The sequence below is a fragment of the Eulemur rufifrons genome, chromosome 8, assembly GCF_041146395.1.
Source record: "Eulemur rufifrons isolate Redbay chromosome 8, OSU_ERuf_1, whole genome shotgun sequence".
Lineage (NCBI taxonomy): Eukaryota > Metazoa > Chordata > Mammalia > Primates > Lemuridae > Eulemur > Eulemur rufifrons.
The window spans coordinates 17,010,791-17,028,330 of NC_090990.1; the positions used below are offsets into that span (position 1 = coordinate 17,010,791).

At 47.8% G+C, this 17,540-nt stretch overlaps 1 protein-coding gene across 6 annotated transcripts in view; it reads left to right on the forward strand.

Moving 5' to 3' along the window:
- The first annotated feature begins 6,796 nt into the window (after positions 1-6,796).
- The window catches only part of MAN1C1 (mannosidase alpha class 1C member 1), a 132,965-nt gene continuing 122,221 nt past the window's right edge, over positions 6,797-17,540 (forward strand). For 3 of the 6 annotated variants that reach the window (XM_069479610.1, XM_069479608.1, XM_069479611.1), the window contains exon 1: positions 6,797-8,349. In XM_069479610.1, the coding sequence (XP_069335711.1) occupies positions 7,867-8,349 (483 nt within the window). In that variant the 5' untranslated portion in view covers positions 6,797-7,866. The remainder of the gene's footprint in view (positions 8,350-17,540) is intronic. The other 3 variants (XM_069479606.1, XM_069479607.1, XM_069479609.1) reach the window with 2 other exon arrangements.

Genomic DNA, 17,540 nt, shown 5'->3' on the forward strand with positions numbered 1-17,540 from the left:
ACAAAAACTCCTTGATATTAGCAAGTAGAACCAGGTGACTAAATTATGTCAGGGTTGCATCTTAAAGAGACTGTTTTATTTCTAGCTTTATGAGGCTTGATGTAAGCTTTTGGAAATGTAGTTTTATGAGATTCAAAGATATTTATTTTACATGCCCTTTAAAAAGTGCCAGTACCATAAATAATAACAGCTAACATTCAGTTCCTGCTATATGCCAGGTACTCTGCTAAGACGTTAACATGGATTATTTCATTGCATCCCCACAATGTTGGCAAGGTAAACATAACCCGGGACTGTGACCCTTGATGCCTGCCTATGCTGCTCTTCCTCGAACTGCAAGTTACTCACACGCTCTGATCTTTAGATTGCACGTCTGCAACACCCCACCATGGGGCTGAGTGATCGCAAAACTCCTTGTAAGGGGGGCTCCTCTGAGTCGTGCTTCGCACAATAGGACTTCACAACCAGCCACTACTAGTATCATCCAGACAGGGACCATATCTTCTGAAATGCAAATTGGTGTGTGCGGTCCAACAAGAGAGTTCTCATAGGGACCATGGACAGAGCATTTGAAATTAGAGCCTCCCTGGAAATTTCGAGTTGCAAGTTTTGGGTTGGGTTGCTGTCTTGAGCTTGCCAATAGGAAATGAGGCGGCACTGATTCTTTTTGTCTATTGTGACATTGGTTCACATTGATTGAGTGCTATGTGCCAGACACTGTGCTTAGACATGTACACAATTTAGCTCCTTGGTCCTCACAACCACGCTACGTGGTGGGTACTACGTTCTCTGTTTCACAGATGAGGAAACTGAGGCATCCAAAGATGAGCAATTGCCCAACATCTCACTGCCAGTAGGTGACTGAGTCCAGGCTCAGAGCTGGCACTCTAAATTCAGGGTCCTCATTCTTACCACTCTGGTTTTCCTTCCCCAGCATTCCGAGGACTTGGCTTTGGGATTAGATCTAGAATACGTCCCACCCAGGCCCTGCTCACCTGAAGGGTGACTGTAACATGGGTCTTTATAATCAGTTATCTCATTTAATTCTCATATCATCTTTCTGAGGTAGTACTATTATCTGTCCCCATTTGACAGATGGAGAAACCGAGGCTCACAGAGGTCAAACAAGTTCCCCAAGATCAACAAGCCAGTGGTGGCAAAGCCGGGACCCAGGCCTTTCTGACCTCAAAGCCTTGGCTCTAAGCCAGAGTCTCTCATCCTTTGCACTTTGCACTGTTGATATTTGGGACCACATAATTCTTTGTTGTGGGGGACTGTGCCATGCATTATTAAATGGTTAGTAGCATCCCTGACCTCTGCCCACAAGATGCCAGTGGCACTCCTCCCCCAGTTGTGACAACCTAAATTATCTAGATATTGCCAAATGTTCCCTGAGGGAAAAATGTCCCCCCGTTGAGAACCGCTGCTGTAACCACCGAGTCTCCAGTGCTAGGACCCACAGCAAAAGCCCAGCCGATGGGAGACTCAGGCAAGAAGGGTTAAAAGGAAACTTTCATGCTCTTCTTTTAAGAGTGCGGGGGACATGTTCTGGGCTCTGTGGCCCTGAAATTGGCCCCCACTGCACAGCGAGGTATGGACTGGGTCCTGCAGCCTGCTGGGGTGAGCCTGGTGTGCTGTCCCGGGGGCAGCCCCCCCCTCCCCACAGTCATCAGTGTCTGGTGGCCATTAAGGAAGCTGCCCAATGGTTACCTCTCAGCTGGAGCATGGCTTTGTCTCTAGTCTTTGATTCTAAATGAGACTAATGACGATTTGAGGTTCAGGTTCCTCACCAACTGCCCAGCTGCCTTCTCAGTGCAGGAGCTGACAGGGAGTCCCTTACGGCCTGGTCCACTGCTCCCATCTCATCTAACGCCCCCACCCCGACCCCGCAGGCATGTTAGAGACCTGGCAGATGCTTTCCTCTCCATCAGTGCCCAATTTCAAGCCATCACCCAATCCTATCAATTTCAGCTTCTGAATATGGTTTGGATCCCCTGGTGCTATCCATCCTCCACTTTCCCAGTCCAAGCCAGCACAGACATTTGCAATATCCTCTGAAAGGTACCCACTTTATTCACTCCTGCTTTGCTTTCTGTTTTCCACACTGTTGCTCGAGTAGCCTTTGAAAATGTTAATCTGAATTCACCCACCCACCTCCTCCCCCAATTCCTACTCCTGCCCTAAATTATTCAGTGTCGCTTCTTGTCTTTCCCTATCACTCTCTCCACTCCAGACACACTAACTTCTTCTATTCTCAAAAGCACCATGTTCCTTCTACCCCAGGGCCTTTGCATATGCCCTCAGCCTGGGCATTCTCATTATCACTCTTTGCCTAGATAACTCCACTTATCCTTAGGGGAAGTCTTCCCTGGGCCACTCAATTTGAGCCTGGGTCCAGAACCATTACTATATGTTCTTATATGTTTCTCTCTCCTTCCTGGCTCTTAGCTCACATACTTATTTGGGGGTTGTTTAAACTTGTCTTCCCCATGAGACTGTAATCTCCATCATGGGAGCAATGTATCTATTTTTGCTCACCATTATATCCCTATAGCCTAGTGTATTGCCTGGAAAAAAATAAAATATATATGTAGCAGGTGCTTTATATGTGCTTATTGAATGACTGAATGAGCTCATATAATCCTTCCAACAAGCCCATGGAGATCGTGCCTGAGGCCAGTGCTCCTTCCCTGCTCTGATTTCCTGTAGCTCCTGTTCTCATAGCATCACAAGATGGAGAGCAATAGGCTCTGAAAAACACAGAGGGCTCTACACCTTGACCATCAAATCTGCCTTCTGCCAGCTGTGTGACATTGGGTAAATTCCTTAACATCTCTGTGCTTAATAGTACCCGTCTTATGGAGTAGTTGTAAGGATAAAATAAATTAGTTTCTATAACATGCTTTTAGAAGGGCTTTCCACATAGTTAAGTACCTACTAATCTTGGTAGTTATTAATATTATTAACAGAGCATAGATTCTGGAATTAGATGAGCCTGGTTGTCTCTCATATTTTCAAATTATTCCTTGGCTTTAGACGAGTCATATCACACCCCTGAGCCTCAGTTTCCCTGCCTGCTGAACTGGAATCTCAAGATCTATCTCAGAGAGAGCTGTCGTGAGGGTTGGAGAGAATATAGGTGAAGCTCTAGCACTGTGGCTGGTGCCCGGTGGTTCCCTCCTGATGGGCCAAATCTGACTGTGTTGCCTTTTAGAGAAGTAGACCCCTGAAGCCAGGCTCCATGTCTGCATCAGGGCTGTATCTCCAGCCCCTCTGCACCCGGCATGTAGTAGGTGGTCAGTAAAAAGTTCTTTACTGGATGAATGAATCGATAATAACAGAGCACCATGCTTCGTTCACCTTTGTGTCCAACCCAAGACTGGTGCGATACCTAGCACCTAATTTGAATAAATGTTTATCGACAGAATAGATTTTTAGAAATAGCTGTTTGTTTCTATTTCCAGTTCCACTTGAATTTCTGAATTAAACTGAGAAAGATACTGTGATGGTTAATTTTTTGTGTCAGCGTGACTGGGTCAAGGCATGCTCAGATAGCTGGCAACACTATTTCTGATGTGTCTATGAGGGCATTTCCATGATTAGCCTTTGAATCAGTAGACCAAGTAAAGATCTGCCCTCACCAGTGTAGGTGGGCGTCGTCTAATCCACCAATGGCCTAAGTAGAACAACAGGCAGAGGAATAGCAAATTCACACTCTGTGTTTGTACTGGGACATACATCTTCTGCCTTTGGGCATCAACACTCCCGGTTCTTGGGCCTTTGGCTTAGACTGGAATTACAGCCCAGCTTTCTAGGCGTCCAGCTTGCAGACAGCAGATTGTGGAACTTCTCAGCCTCCATAACCACGAGACTCAATCCCTCATAATAAATCTCTTTCTATGCACCTGTACATCTCCTGTTGGTTCTGTTTTTCTGGGGAACCCTGACGAATATGGATACTTATTAACTTGTCTCAAATTTCTCTTAGCCTCAGTATTCTTTTTTTTTTTTTTTTACATTTTTTCTTTTTTCAATTGATAAATAATAGATGTACACAGTTTTGGGGTACATGTGATTATTTAATATATTCATATAATTTGTAAAGATCAAATCAGTATGCCTGAGATATCCATCACCTTATATATTTGTCTTTTCTTTATGCTAGAAACATGTGAATTATTCTTTTCTAGCTATTTTGAAATATACAATAGATTACTGTAAACTATAGTCACCCTATTGATCTAACCGCCTTAGTAGTCATATCTGAAGAATGGGGCTATTTATAATATCTACCACATAAGAGTGTTCTGAAAAGTAAATGAGGCAATATGTTAGTTCACTGTTGTTCCATTCCCTGAGCCTCAGTTTCCACATCTGTGAAATGAGTATCCACTCACTCATTCATTCAGCAAATACAGGGCTCACGTGCAAGGCACTGTGGCTAAGCAAGGTGAGGAATTCAGCATCTGCTTTGGAACAGCCCATGGGTAGCAAAAACCCGGTGGGAGGAGAGCCACAGTACATGTGAGGTCTCCGGGCGCTAGGGGTGCGGGGTGAGGGGATCTCCAGGGTTTCAGGGAGCTTGGAAGGGAGACTGCGAAGGTTATGGCATCACCAACTTGGTGTAATCACCAACACTGCATCAGTTTGGAATGGAGCTGCCCGCTGTGGCATCTCATTTTCATGGCCTGGGTTGGAAAGGCGCGTCAGTCCTGCTGTGGCCTCACTTCCTACCACGGCTCACAGAGCACGCCAGAGACTAGTGAGTGTCGCATCGCAGTGAGCATCTCGTTCAGACATTCCCCTCTGAGACTCAGTCTTACTTTCTTCCCCTTCTGGATCTTATCTTCTCAGGGGACTGAATGGTGGTTCTCCTACACTCTCAATGCAGAAAAATGCAGAAGGCATCTCTAACAAATGCTGGGTCCCTGCCTGGTTCTCCAGAGACAAAGCTGCCCTTGCCTGAGATGGGACCCAGTGAGGAGATGCCCGGGCATTGGAGACATAGGAGAGGCCAGGCTAGGTCTCTGGGCTCCTGCATCCAAGTGCTTACTCCTGTATTTCACAGCTGGCTGCAGGTAACCGACACCTGCCAGACAAACTCACGAGAGACTGAAACATCTACATTAGAATTTTATATTTAAGCTGGGTGTATGTGGGGTTGGAGAGATTATTCATCTCCAGTGACCAAAATATTTGCACCTGTTATCCATAGCAGTCTTTTGTCTTTTATTTTCAGTTGACAGAAATTTACATGCCAGGAGTATTTAAGCATCAAGGGCGGGTCTGCTGTCAGTGGCCTGGCCAGAGGTAGAAGGATGACTGAGTCCCAGCGGCCCATCCGCAGCAGGCCTCAGGGAAGAAGCAAGATTTATGAGGTGAGAGCATGCCTGGCCCGCTGCTTCCATTGGGAAGGGCCTCCCTGCAGTATTTTCTGTCTCTTCAATGCTGCATTTCATTTTAAATTGCAGCTGAAAGCAGATATTTTCCCTCTTGCCTATTACACCTCTTAATTTGTCTCTCCCTCTGCTGTTATTTGTCTCTATAAAGTGTTTTGCATGAAAGACCCACACAGCACAGTGTTGCTTTGCCCTAGGTTAGGTTTAATAGGAAGGAAAGACAGAAAGTCCAAGGAGGAAGACGTAAGGGCCTTGGGGTTGAGGACACGCGTGTCTGGGTGTATATGCTTGGCAGTGTGTATATGTGCATGTTTCGGGGGGTTATCTGTTGTTTGAGTCTGTAGGTGTGTGTGCGCACATGTCTATATTTGTACTAATGTGTTTATATTTCTATGTATACTTTAGTACAATCATTTGGGTGTCCATACCTAAATTAAATGTACGTTTGCATGCAAGTACACACCCACATGCCAGTCTCTGTATCTACGCATAGAAGCACACATGTGCACATAAACATACGTAGGCATCTAGGTACATATGTGTCACATGCGTGTGGTCTTCTGTGCACGTGCCCAGGGTTCTCTCCCTTTCCTTGCTTCTCACTGCTGTGGTTAGCGTCTCTCCCTGCCCCGTTTGGGGTTGTGGGAAAAGGAAGACACCGCAGTGGTCCGAGGGAGACCAGTGGAAACACTGCCTTAGCCCGACCCGAAGGGGCCACAGCTCTCTGGCTCAGCTCCAGCCACCCCTCCCTCACAGCCTGCAGGCGAGCAGCATCTCCGCGGCTCCGGCGAAAGCGCTGAGAACCCCGGGAAGCGCCCAGGGCGCGGACCTCAGCTCCCTGACAACCCCGGGCTGGCACCGAGGGGCGAGAGGTCACCCAATGGTGGGCAGAGCCCTCCGGACTTGCCCTGTCTCCTGCCAGCTCCGGGGAACCTACAACCCGAGCAGCGCGGGCGGAGGGGGTGGTCTCAGTCGCTCCCGGTCCAGCGAACGCTGGGCAGTAACCAATGGGCGACTGTGGCCCAACGGGGGATCCCTCCGAGGCAGCCAATGACCTAGCTCCGCTCTCCACCCCGCCCCCGCCAACCCGCGCAGCTGGACCATTGGTGCTGGTGGGATGGGGGGGTGTGCGCGACGCTGGCCCTTTGGGGAGGGGGCGTGGCTTGGAATCTGGTCTCCGCTCCCTACCCGGGCGCAGCCCCTGCGCCCCTACCCCGGCGCGAGGCCATTGGCCTGACTGCGGCGCCGCCGGTGTGGTGGGGGGCGGGCCGCGGGGGCGCGCGCCGGGGGGCGTGGCCTGAGGGCGTGGCCGGCGGGAGGCGGGGCCGCGGGCGCTGTCGCAGTGAAAGCTCGAGCAAGCCGCGGAGGCGGCGGCGGCGGCGGCGGCGGCGGCGGCGGAGCGGGCGTCCGGGCGGGTGTGCGCGCGTGTGGGGCGCAGGCTCGGCAGCGGCGGCCCGTCTGGAGCGGCCGCTGAGAGGACGCCAGCTGCAGCGGGGGAGGCGCAGCCGGGGCTGCGCGCTCCGCGGAGCCGGCGGCTCCCGGGAACAGGTGATCCCAGAGGGAACCCGGAGCCCTACCGAGTTGGCTGGGCGGGAGCCCGCGCTCCTGGGCGCAGCTGCAGCCGCCCAGCCGCGGCTCGTCGCGGACGGCGCCCGCCTCTGGACCCGGGCTCGGACATCTCTCAGCTCCCGGCGGCCCTGAGGTCCCCAGTCCTCACAGACTCGGAAGTGCCTGCTCCCGCTCCTTGGGCTCTCCCCTCTCCCGGCTCCCGCTCCGCAGCGGAACAAAGTTGTGGACGTGTCCCGATAGCCGAGCCAGGGTGCTGTCGCGGTCTGGCCGGGTGTGCGCACTCTCGGAGCGGCGCTGACACGCCAGCCCGCCACCACCTTACGCCCCCGAGCCAGCCCCCTCTGGAAACTGCTTCTGAGGTTGAAACTTTGGGCGCCGACGAGCGCGGGAGGGAGGTCGAGACGCTGAGGGCGGCTCAGCGCGGGTGACGGAGACGCCGCTCGGCCCGGGCCTGCGGGCGCCCCTGGGCGCCGACAGCCTGGGCGCCGCGGACGGCATTGTGACAGCCCCGGCGGCGGCCGCAGCGCGGGAAGGCGCGGGGCCCAGCCGCTGCAGGGAGGGGCTGCGCGGAGGCCGGAGGGGAGGCTGCGGCGTGCGGCCGGCCGCTGCGGGCCCGGGCCCGGAGCTGTGCAGCCCGGCTCGCCCGGGCCCCGCCAAGGCCGCTGTGCCCCCGCCTCCGCACAGGAGCACTCTCTCAAAACTCCCTGAACTTCGGGGACAGTCCCCGAAGCGGCCAAACTCTCAGGGTTGGCAGCCCGGCCCAGGGACCCCCCCATCCCGGGCAGCGCTCCTGGACGCCTTCCCTTCGCCGAACCCCCGGCGGACACGTGCCCGGGCTCCAAGGGCCTCGGGGGACCTCGGAAGGAGCTGACTGTCCCCAGCCCTTTGCCAGGCCACGATGCTCTTGAGGAAAGTGCCGGGCTTCGTCCCGGCCTCCCCCTGGGGGCTGCGGCTGCCACAGAAGTTTCTCTTCCTTCTCTTCCTCTCGGGCCTTGTCACCCTGTGCTTCGGAGCCCTCTTCCTGCTGCCCCACTCCTCTCGCCTCAAGCGCCTCTTCCTGGCCCCCCGGACCCAGCAGCCTGGCCTGGAGATGGTGGAGGAAATTGCCGGCCTTCCCCGGGCCCGCGAGCAGGAGCCGCCCCCCAACCCGGCCCCCGCTGCTCCGGCCCCGGGTAAGCACGACCCCAGCAGCCGGGGCCGCAGGAAAGAGTGGCTGCGGCGCACCCGCCCCACAGGGCATCGGGAGGAGGAGATCGTCCCGTTCAGCTTTGACTTTAATGCCTTCCGGAGCCGCCTCCGCCACCCGGTCCTGGGGACAAGGGCCGGTGAGAGTGAGGAGCCCCAGAGCCGAGTGCGAGCACAGCGGGAGAAAATCAAGGAGGTAAGGGCCCCCCATCAAAGAAAAGACCCTCTGGCACTCCCATGCCATTCCCCTGGCCCCAGTGCCTCCTGGTCCCTGCTCTGCTCTAGGCCCTTCAGACACTCTACACCTTCCTCTCTCTTCCCAAACTTCCCACCCTCTCTCCTGCCTGCCCACTGTTCCACTACTGGGTTCAATTACTCGTCCCCACCCTGACTGATGGCAGCTGCACCCCTGGGCCCACAGACTTTCTGGTCCTTCTTGTCCAGTCCCCAGCCCAGGTGAACTCCACTCCTTCCCTTGTGGAGTTGCGAGTGAGAGTGGAGTTCAGGTTCCTTAATGGGCACCCTCTGTTTGCATTTGTAGACACAGAACCACTGGTCACGTTCTTTCTCGCTGTGTGTGGTTAAGTCCAAAACCCCTGTAGGACCTGCTACCTGGAAACCCAGGATTTGGCGGGTATTTGGTGTCCTGCAAGTATTTTGTAATCTAGTCAGCAACCTACAAACTGGAGGATGTTGTGTATTCTTGCTAACTGTTTCTATTGAGCTTTGGAACAATTGTACATAATTGCATGTGATGCAGGAAGGAATGATCAATAAGGCAGTGGTAATGTTTCAGAAGCACTGAGGTTATTGGCTTAATGAAGCAGATCTTGGACAAGTTCCCTATAGGGATTGTACTAGGGAGAGGTATGAAGGATCACTTTAAGTCTGAGTCTTAGTTTAAGAAATCAAAAGCAAACGAAGCCTCACGTGGCTTGAGGATGGTTGCCAAGTCGCCACTGGTGACTAAATATTCCGCTTGACCACTGTTAGAGCTGCCTGCATGAAGTTTGCGCCCAGCCATGCAGAGGGGGCTGCAGTGACACCCCCAGGCCACGAGGGGGCTGTGGGCAATCTGTGGGCCAGGGTCTCCTCCCTAGAAACGAGAGGATGCTCTCCCCTCCCCAGGCCCCAGGAGGAAAGGGCTGCTCTGTCTGGACTGCTAGGTTTGCTGCAAAGGAGTCAGCAGGTCTGCCCTAATTTCCAGGGAGCACAGGCAGCAAGGGTCAGAACCTGCCCTGACAAGACCCACTGAGAGCTGGTGGAGAGCTTGGCTGTCTCCTTCTTACCTGAACTATCTTCCCTCCCAAAACCCACCTCTCACCTACTTCTTATCTCTGCTGTTACTCAGCCGTCCTATGCTAAGCCCTGTCTGGAGACTGTCTTAACTAGCAATCACAGGACATTTTGAGAAGTCAAGATAGGAAGCCACAGGGAAGATAAGTCCTTGGGGTATGTGCCTGTGCACATACATGTGCTCTCAGTTTCCAAATTCTTGTTGAAATCCAAAGGTTAATTGAGGGCTGGGACTTGCAGTAGCTAAGTAAGGGGCATGCATTTCTCTCCTTTCTGTTAAGGAACGGTGTTGTTGAATACTCACCTGGACCACCCGCAGCTCCCTTGCTGAGCATAGTAGCTCTTTCTGCCCTTCTTGACCTCCAAGGAGGGCAGTAACCCCCAGTGAAATTACATATAAACTGCATGTGTGCAGTTTTTTGTGGGGTGTCCAGAGCTGTCATCAGACTTTCAAAAGGATTAAGAATTAACTACTGATCTATCTCTTCAGAAGAGGTGCTTTCTGCATTCGCATCTAGAAGGTGGCCCATTTCTGAAAGCCTGGGGTTGAGAGCCATAGCCAGAGGGGTGGCCTGGCTAGTGGGGAACTTGGTTCTCCCCCCGCTATGAAAAGACAGACTCTTTTGCCAGCAGAGGCTGGGGGTGATGACCTGCTGGCACACCTGGGGAGTGGGAAGAGGTGTGAGGATTCTGTGCTTTCAGGTGGGTGTAAAATAGCATGGTGGAAGGAGGTCCAGTTTCGTTGCCAGATGGCTGGATCTTTCTGTCTGGCATCTCCTTATGCCCCTCGTAGTTGCTGGAGGCATGCTTGCATATACTTGCAGTTGTTGTTCATCTAGCCCTCTCTTACTATCTTGAAGACCTTAAGCTCCTCAGAATGGAGGGGGCTGGGTTATATACACCATTGTTTTGAAACCTACTGTCTCTTCTGGCTTCTTGGGTTTGACCTCCCCACCTACAGCCTGAAAAATATGGAACAGAGTTTTTGGTTTAGTTGTTAACACAGTTACCGTCCCATCTTCCCACCTGAAGAGGAATGCTTATGACTATTGCTGGAGGGTGTCTTTATTTCCTTCTCATTTAAATTTCTATCTGCGTCATGCCCAGGGGTAGACCATTTTTAGAAAGGTGCCTGTTTTCACAAAAAGTACTGTTGCTTTCCTCTTTGGTTTGTTTATTTCCAGACATGGATTGATTAGACCGGAGGAGCAGAGGGGGAGCTAGCATCAGATAAAAAAGGTCCTGTTGTTGTAAGATGAGGCTTTTAAAGTGAAAGCGAATTTCAAGAGCAAGTCAGAGAGCAAGATAAATGAGCTTGAATGAAAACTGGACACTCTGGCTCTAGATCAACAAAGTATATTTATGAACATCCTGAGAGTTGGACACAGGCACAAGGTCTGTGCTGATAAGATGGGTTGAAGCTGCAGGTTCTGGGCACACATGCATCAGGAAACACTCTGTCACTAGAACCAACTATTCTTCCTCACTTCCCAATTTTCAAACACTGGAGAGAGCACTATGGTAGAGAGAGGAAACCCAGAGAACATGGATTGGTGCCTCAGCTCAACTGTTAAACTGTTTAACTTTGGACAAGCCACCTCCTCTCCTTCTTGAACCTTCCTGTAAAATGAGGTGAGGAAGAGGAAAGGAGGGCATAGACATTCTTGTTTCTAGCCCTGGCCACTAAGTGGACTGCCAGTCTGGTCAGTGACTCCTCAGCAGTTGGGCTTTCCCAGCTCTGTTTTCAACATATCTTAGTTCCATGAAGTCAGGGACAGTGGTGTGGTAGCAGTGGTGGTGTTGGTGGTGATGGTCACTCTTGTATCCTAGCACCTAGCCTAGAGTGGATATTCGAATAGTTGATAAGTTAATCATTCCCGTCACCCATGTTGAGCTTTGGAGATGGGATTAAACAGTGACAGATCCTCAGCTTGGGATCATGAAGAGGAAAGGTGTGGGCTGGAATGTAAAGGGGTGAAGGCTTGGCAGCAGCCTTTCCTTTCAGATCTGAGGGTAATACAGGAAATGGGGGACATCGTCCATAAGTGGGTTTCTTATGGATTCAAGTTCAAACAGACTTTTCTCACACATCATGAGTTGGGATGTATAGCTTGTCAGGGTTATATCCCAATGAAAAAGTTCTTCAGTGGGTCCTACTGATGGTTGGTTGCTGATTTGGGGAACCTCAGTTGTCCCTTCCAGTGAAGGCGGCTTTTTGTTAAAGGGAATTGGGCAATCTGGGGCAGTGAGAATGTGGTTCTGGAGTTGGGGCTACCCCTAGCCCATATGGTGCTTTCAGGCAAACTACAGGAAGGGTTTCTTCCTCTGGAGAGATGTAGCTCCACTTTGGAGTGCAGGGCTGGGCGAAAAGAACGTGGGTTGAATTTCACCACCCTCCCTGTGCTGTCTGCCCAGCGCTTTTATACCTTGCTGTGTTCAGTAGTCCTGCTAAGAATCCAACCTGGGTTCAAGTCTAGCTATTCCATCGACTCTGACCTTGGAGGGAAATTCCTGCTTATCACTGAGCCTCTGTCTTCATGGTAAAACCACGAGGCTGGCATTTAGGAGATTCTCGTCTCTCCTGCACTTCTACTTGTTTACTGTTTTGTTCATGGATCTGCCCAAGCATCTAGAGTAGGGTCTGACATTTAGTTGGAGCTCAGATACTTTAATAATGAATGGCTATATTAAAAATCTACAACTTACTGTTAAAGTTGCTGGTGCCCAAAGGCTGGGTCTTCTCCCTGAGGCTACCTGGAATTCTAAGGAGGCTCAGAGTAGGAACTACATTTAGGTTTGGGGCTTTAGCAGCTCAGTCACCCAAGACGCGTTTTAGAAGTTGTAGTAATATTCCAAGTGCAAGTCTAACTTGAAGGGAGTGGGGAGGTGGCACCCATGAGTTAGTCTGAGTGCCCTAGCTCTTGCCCTCTGTGCCTGCTATGTTCAGCCTCCAGAATATTGCTGGCTGTGATATGTGAGAGTGTCTGAATAAGTCATCTTGGCAAATGATCTTTGCTCCCCATTAATGGGCTAGTTCGTCAGTCATGTGTGGTTTCTCTGTATGTCTGATTTATCGTCACTGGTGCCCAGGACAGGTAGGAAAATTAAAAGGCTTTGTGTTCTTTGTAGCATGTAGATCTGAGCCTGTGAGATGTAGAGGATAATTAATATTAGGAACAGCTCAGATTTAAATAGCTTTGCTTCGAAGAGCTCTGTTTGAGTTGCAAATCCATCGAAGATCCTTTTCTTCTTCTCCTGTCCTTCAGTTTCCCTCTTGACCTGCTCTACCAAACATTTAACATAGATGGAGACTGGCCTATAATAACTGGACAGGTCCCTTGGAAGACCCTTACATCCTAAGCCCAGTCACACACACCTCCTCCTTCTTCCTTAGGATTAAGTGCTACAGTTAGAGTAAAATTGAGAACTTGTCCCTAGCAGGTATACAGCTTAACACCCACAGGTTGGTTGGGTCTCTGCTTTCATTTTGAAATGCACCATCATTTTGGGGAATTAGGCATTCCAGGAGCAATTGCTTCTCAGGCCTCACATTCTTAACTTGGCCTTTAGTGTTAGGGCTAAAAACAAATAGAATGACGACTTTTAAAAGTCAGCTACTTATTTCACAGTACAGCTAGCAGGGGGGTAAGAATATAGATTCCCTTGTGGTTTTTAGAGTGACTGATTTACATCCAAGTTCAAGAAATGCCTTTTCTCTAGCTTTCCCGGAAGACTGATCCACTACTCCACAAAAAATAAATATTGTGATATATATCAGGCATACTTTGCTCAAAGGGACTTACATCTTTTCTCTTATTGAAAAAAATAAATCAGGCTTGCAGATTGTAAAGCCTGTGTAGGGAAGCTGCCTGGTAATCTAGGGGGGCACCCAGCCTTGTGGGTTCTGGCTCTGGCTTAGAGAAGAAACCTCTCTTTGTATCCTAAGTTGAGTCTGTGTTAGGGGAGGCATTGAGAGCTTTAGGAAATTCTCTTTCTCCCTGCCTTGCTTTCATTGGCCAAATTAGGAATGCCTTTACAAGGTAATGATGGGAATAAGATTCAGGAGAGTCATTGCCTCAGGTGAGCTCATGGGTATTTATTACATTACTTGGAAATAGGGGCCATGCATGGAGCAGGGATGAGTGTCATGTGCCAAGGATGATGATTATTCAGTTCTGTGCACCTGTAGTCCCAAAAGACCAGGCTTATCAAACAATAAGCAGTGGTTCTTGATTTCCCACTACTTCTGGGCCAAGGCCTTTATGCACAAGTGTTTGCATAATTTGGGGAAAAGAAAACAGGTTTTCTTAACTCTGTATTTCCATGGCAGATGATGGTAAGAATCCAAATTGGAGACTCTTCAAAGAATTCCAAGGACAAAAGGACCTGAGCTCCCACCTCTTCCTCCTCCACTCCCCTTTCACTCTGAGAACTAGTCAGTAGTAGCTCAGACAGCATAGTTTTGGTTCTCTTAAATGTAGAGTTGAAGCAGCTGAAATTGTTGTAAGTCAGACCTGCTTTGGTGTCTCCACCTGCAAAGAAAACAGAAGCCACCGAGACACAGCTACAAGACCTCATTGGTGACCCAGTTGCAGGTGTTTTCTCCCCTGAGAAGGCTGTTTTCTAAGATTTGGGTTGAGAGCTCCCTACACTTGGCAGGCAGGTGGTCATAACAGCTCTTACTCACAAGACGGTCTGAATACGTCTCTTGACTCTGAATCTTCTTTAATTAAAGGCTAAAACCAGGGGAGTTTTCCATCTGTTTTAGTGCAGTGCCTTTAGTGGTAACTTTTACAGAAGAAACTTCGGCATATTGATTAGTACCCTCCTTAATAGATGATCAATAATTGTGCTTTTATCTGGCATCTTCTGGGAGTCAGCTGCTCTAAAGGTAAACCTTCTAGGCAAACAGTTGTCACTAAATAGCAACCATTTTCAGTGGCTGAATAATAGGAGATTTTTCTCCCCTCCTTCCACCTTAGCCGTCTTTCTAAGCATCATACTAAACACAAAGCATTCTTGTTGCCTTCGAGGTCACCATAATGTCCACTGCACAATACAGAAATGTCCAGTAGAGGCTGATGAGTTGTATCACTAAGACTGTTTGACTGTCAATGTTTGCTCTTTGTGTTCCCATCTTGTTTTTTTACACAACAACTTTGTGATGTAGATACTATTTAAGTATAATTTACCCATAGTGAAATGCACAGATCTTAAATACGCAGTTTGCTGAATTTTAAGAAATGCCAAAGACCATGTAAACTACAGCCTCATCATCTATCATCTGTTTCCATCTCCTCAGAAAGTTCCTTTGCTTCTTCCTAGTTGATTCCCTCATCACCCACCTGTCATCTACCTCCAGTCATTGTATTTTTTTTTTTTTTTTTTTGAGACACAGTCCCACTCTGTTACCCAGGCTGGAGTGCAATGGCACAATCATAACTCACTGTAACCTTGAACTCCTGGGCTCAAGCGATCCTCTTGCCTCAGCCTCCCAGGCATGGGCCACTGTGCCTGGCCTACTGTCATGATTTCTGTTAGCAGAGACTAGTTTTGCCTGATCTAGATCTTCAAATAAGTGGGATAGTACATTCTATGCCTTATGGTATAAGGATTCTTTCACTGAGGATACTGTTTTTGAAAGTCACGCATGTTGTATATATCAGTACTTCATTCCTTTTTATTGTTGAGATGTATTCCATTGTATGACTGTACCACACTTTGTTTATCCATTCATCTGTTTTTGGAATTTTGGGTTGTTTTCAGTGTTTGGCTATTATGAAGATAGCTGCTATGAACATTTTGTGTACAAGTCTTTGTGTGGGCATATGTTTTCAATTTCTTTTGTGTAACTAGGAGTAGAATTGCTGGCTCATAGAATAGTTATATGTTTGAGTTTATAAGAAACTGGAAACACTTTCCCCAAGTAGTTAGACCATTTTATACTCCCATCAGTAATATGTGAGTGTTCTGCATCCTTGCTAACACTTGTTATTGTCAACTTTTTTAGGTTTAGCTATTCTATTTGGTATGTAGTGATATTTCGTAGTGGCTTTAATTTTTGTTTCCCTGTTAATTATTGATAATTGAACGTCTTTCCATATGTTTGCTTGCCATTTCTGTATCTCTCTTATAAATGTCTGTTTAAACCTTTTGCCCTTTTTTTAATTTAAAAAATTGAGTTGTTTATCATCTTATCAAGTTGTAGGAATTCTTTATATATTCTGGATATAAGTCCTTTGTCAGGTATATGTATTACAAGTATTTGCTCCCAGTCTATGATTTCTCTTTTCATTTTCTCAGTGGTGTCACTCAAAGAGCAGAATTTTAAAATTTTTATGAAATCCAATGCATCAGTGTTTTCTTTTTGATTAGTGCTGTGCCTACGTTAAAAATAATCTTTGCCTACCCCAAGGTCATGAAAATAATCTTTTCATTCCAGAAGCACGATCATTTTAGTTTTTACATTTTGGTCTCTCATCCACTTTAAAGTAATTTTTGTGTATGATGTGAGGTAGGAGCTGAGGATCGTTAGTTTACATTTAGATGTCCAGTCGGTTAGCACTATTTGTTGAAAAACTTTCCCTGCTGAATTGCCTTGATGCCTCTGTCAAATTAAATAGCCATATATATGTGGTTTTGTTTCTGGACTCTCCTGTTCTATTGATTTATCTTTATGTCCATCCATGTTATTTTGATGCTGTAAATAGTAAGTCTTGAAAATAGGTAATGTGATTTCTTCATCTTTGAACTTCTTTTTCAAAATAGCTTTGGCTGTTCCAGTTCCTTTGCATTTCTGTGTACATTTGAGGACAGGCTTGTCACTTTATGAAAAATCCTGCTGGGATTTGGATTGGATTTGCCTTGAATCTGTAGATCAAATGGAGAAGAATTGTTATCTTCACAATGTTGGGTCTTTCAATCTATGAATGTGGTATCTCTCTCCATTTATTTAGATTTTCTTTAATTTTTCTCCACAGGGTTTTATAGTTTTCAATAAAGAGGGTTTGAACATCTTTTTTTTTTTTTGAGACGGGGTCTCGCTCTGCCACCTCAGGCTAGAGTGCAGTGGCATCATCATGGCTCACTGCAGCCTCAAACTCCTGGGCTCAAGTGATCCTTCTCCTGAGTAGCTAGGACCACAGGCATGCACAGCCACACCTGGCTAATTTTTCTATTTTTAGTAGAGATAGGGTCTCTCTCTTGCTCAGGCTGTTCCGGAACTCCTGACCTCAAGCAATCCTCCCGCCTCTGCCTCTCAGAGTGCTAGGATTACAGGCATGAGCCACCGCACCCAGCCTTGAACACCTTTTATTAACTATATCTCTATTTTATGTTTTTATGTTGTTGTAAATGGTATTTTTTAAATATTTATTTTGCAGTTGTTGCTAGTACATAGAAATACAGTAAGTTTTTTTTTTTTGTATATTGCCTTTGAATCATGTGACCTCATTGAATTCATATATTAGATCTTTTTTTTTTTTTTGGTAGATTCCTTAGGTTCTGTTATGTATACAATCATGTTGTCTATGTCAAGACAGTTTTACTTCTTCCTTTACAATTTATATGCCTTTTATTTCTTTTTCTTGCTTCATTGCACTGGCTAGGACTTCCAGTTCAATGTTAAATAGAACTGACATCTTTGCCTTGTTCTTGATCTCAAAGAAAAAGCATTCAGTCTTTCATCAAGTGTAATGTTAGATGTAGGTTTTTGGTCGATACCTTTTATCAAGTTAAAGAAGTTCCCTCCTATTCCTAGTTTGCCAAAAATTTTTATCAGGAGTGGGATTAAATTTTGTCAAATGTTTTTTCTGCATCCATGGAGATGATGGTACAGTTTTCCTCTTTAATTCTGTTACTGTGGTGAATTCATTGATTTAAAAAGAATGTTAAACCAAACTTGCATTTGATTTTCTAATACTTTGTTAAGGATTTTTGCATCCATGCTCATAAAGGATATTGGTCTATAGTTTTCTTGTAAAGCCTTTGTCTGGGTTTTGGTGTCAGCATTATGTTGACCTCATAAAATAAACTGAAAAGTGTTCTCTTCTGTCTATTTTCTGAAAGATTATGGGACACTACTATTATCCC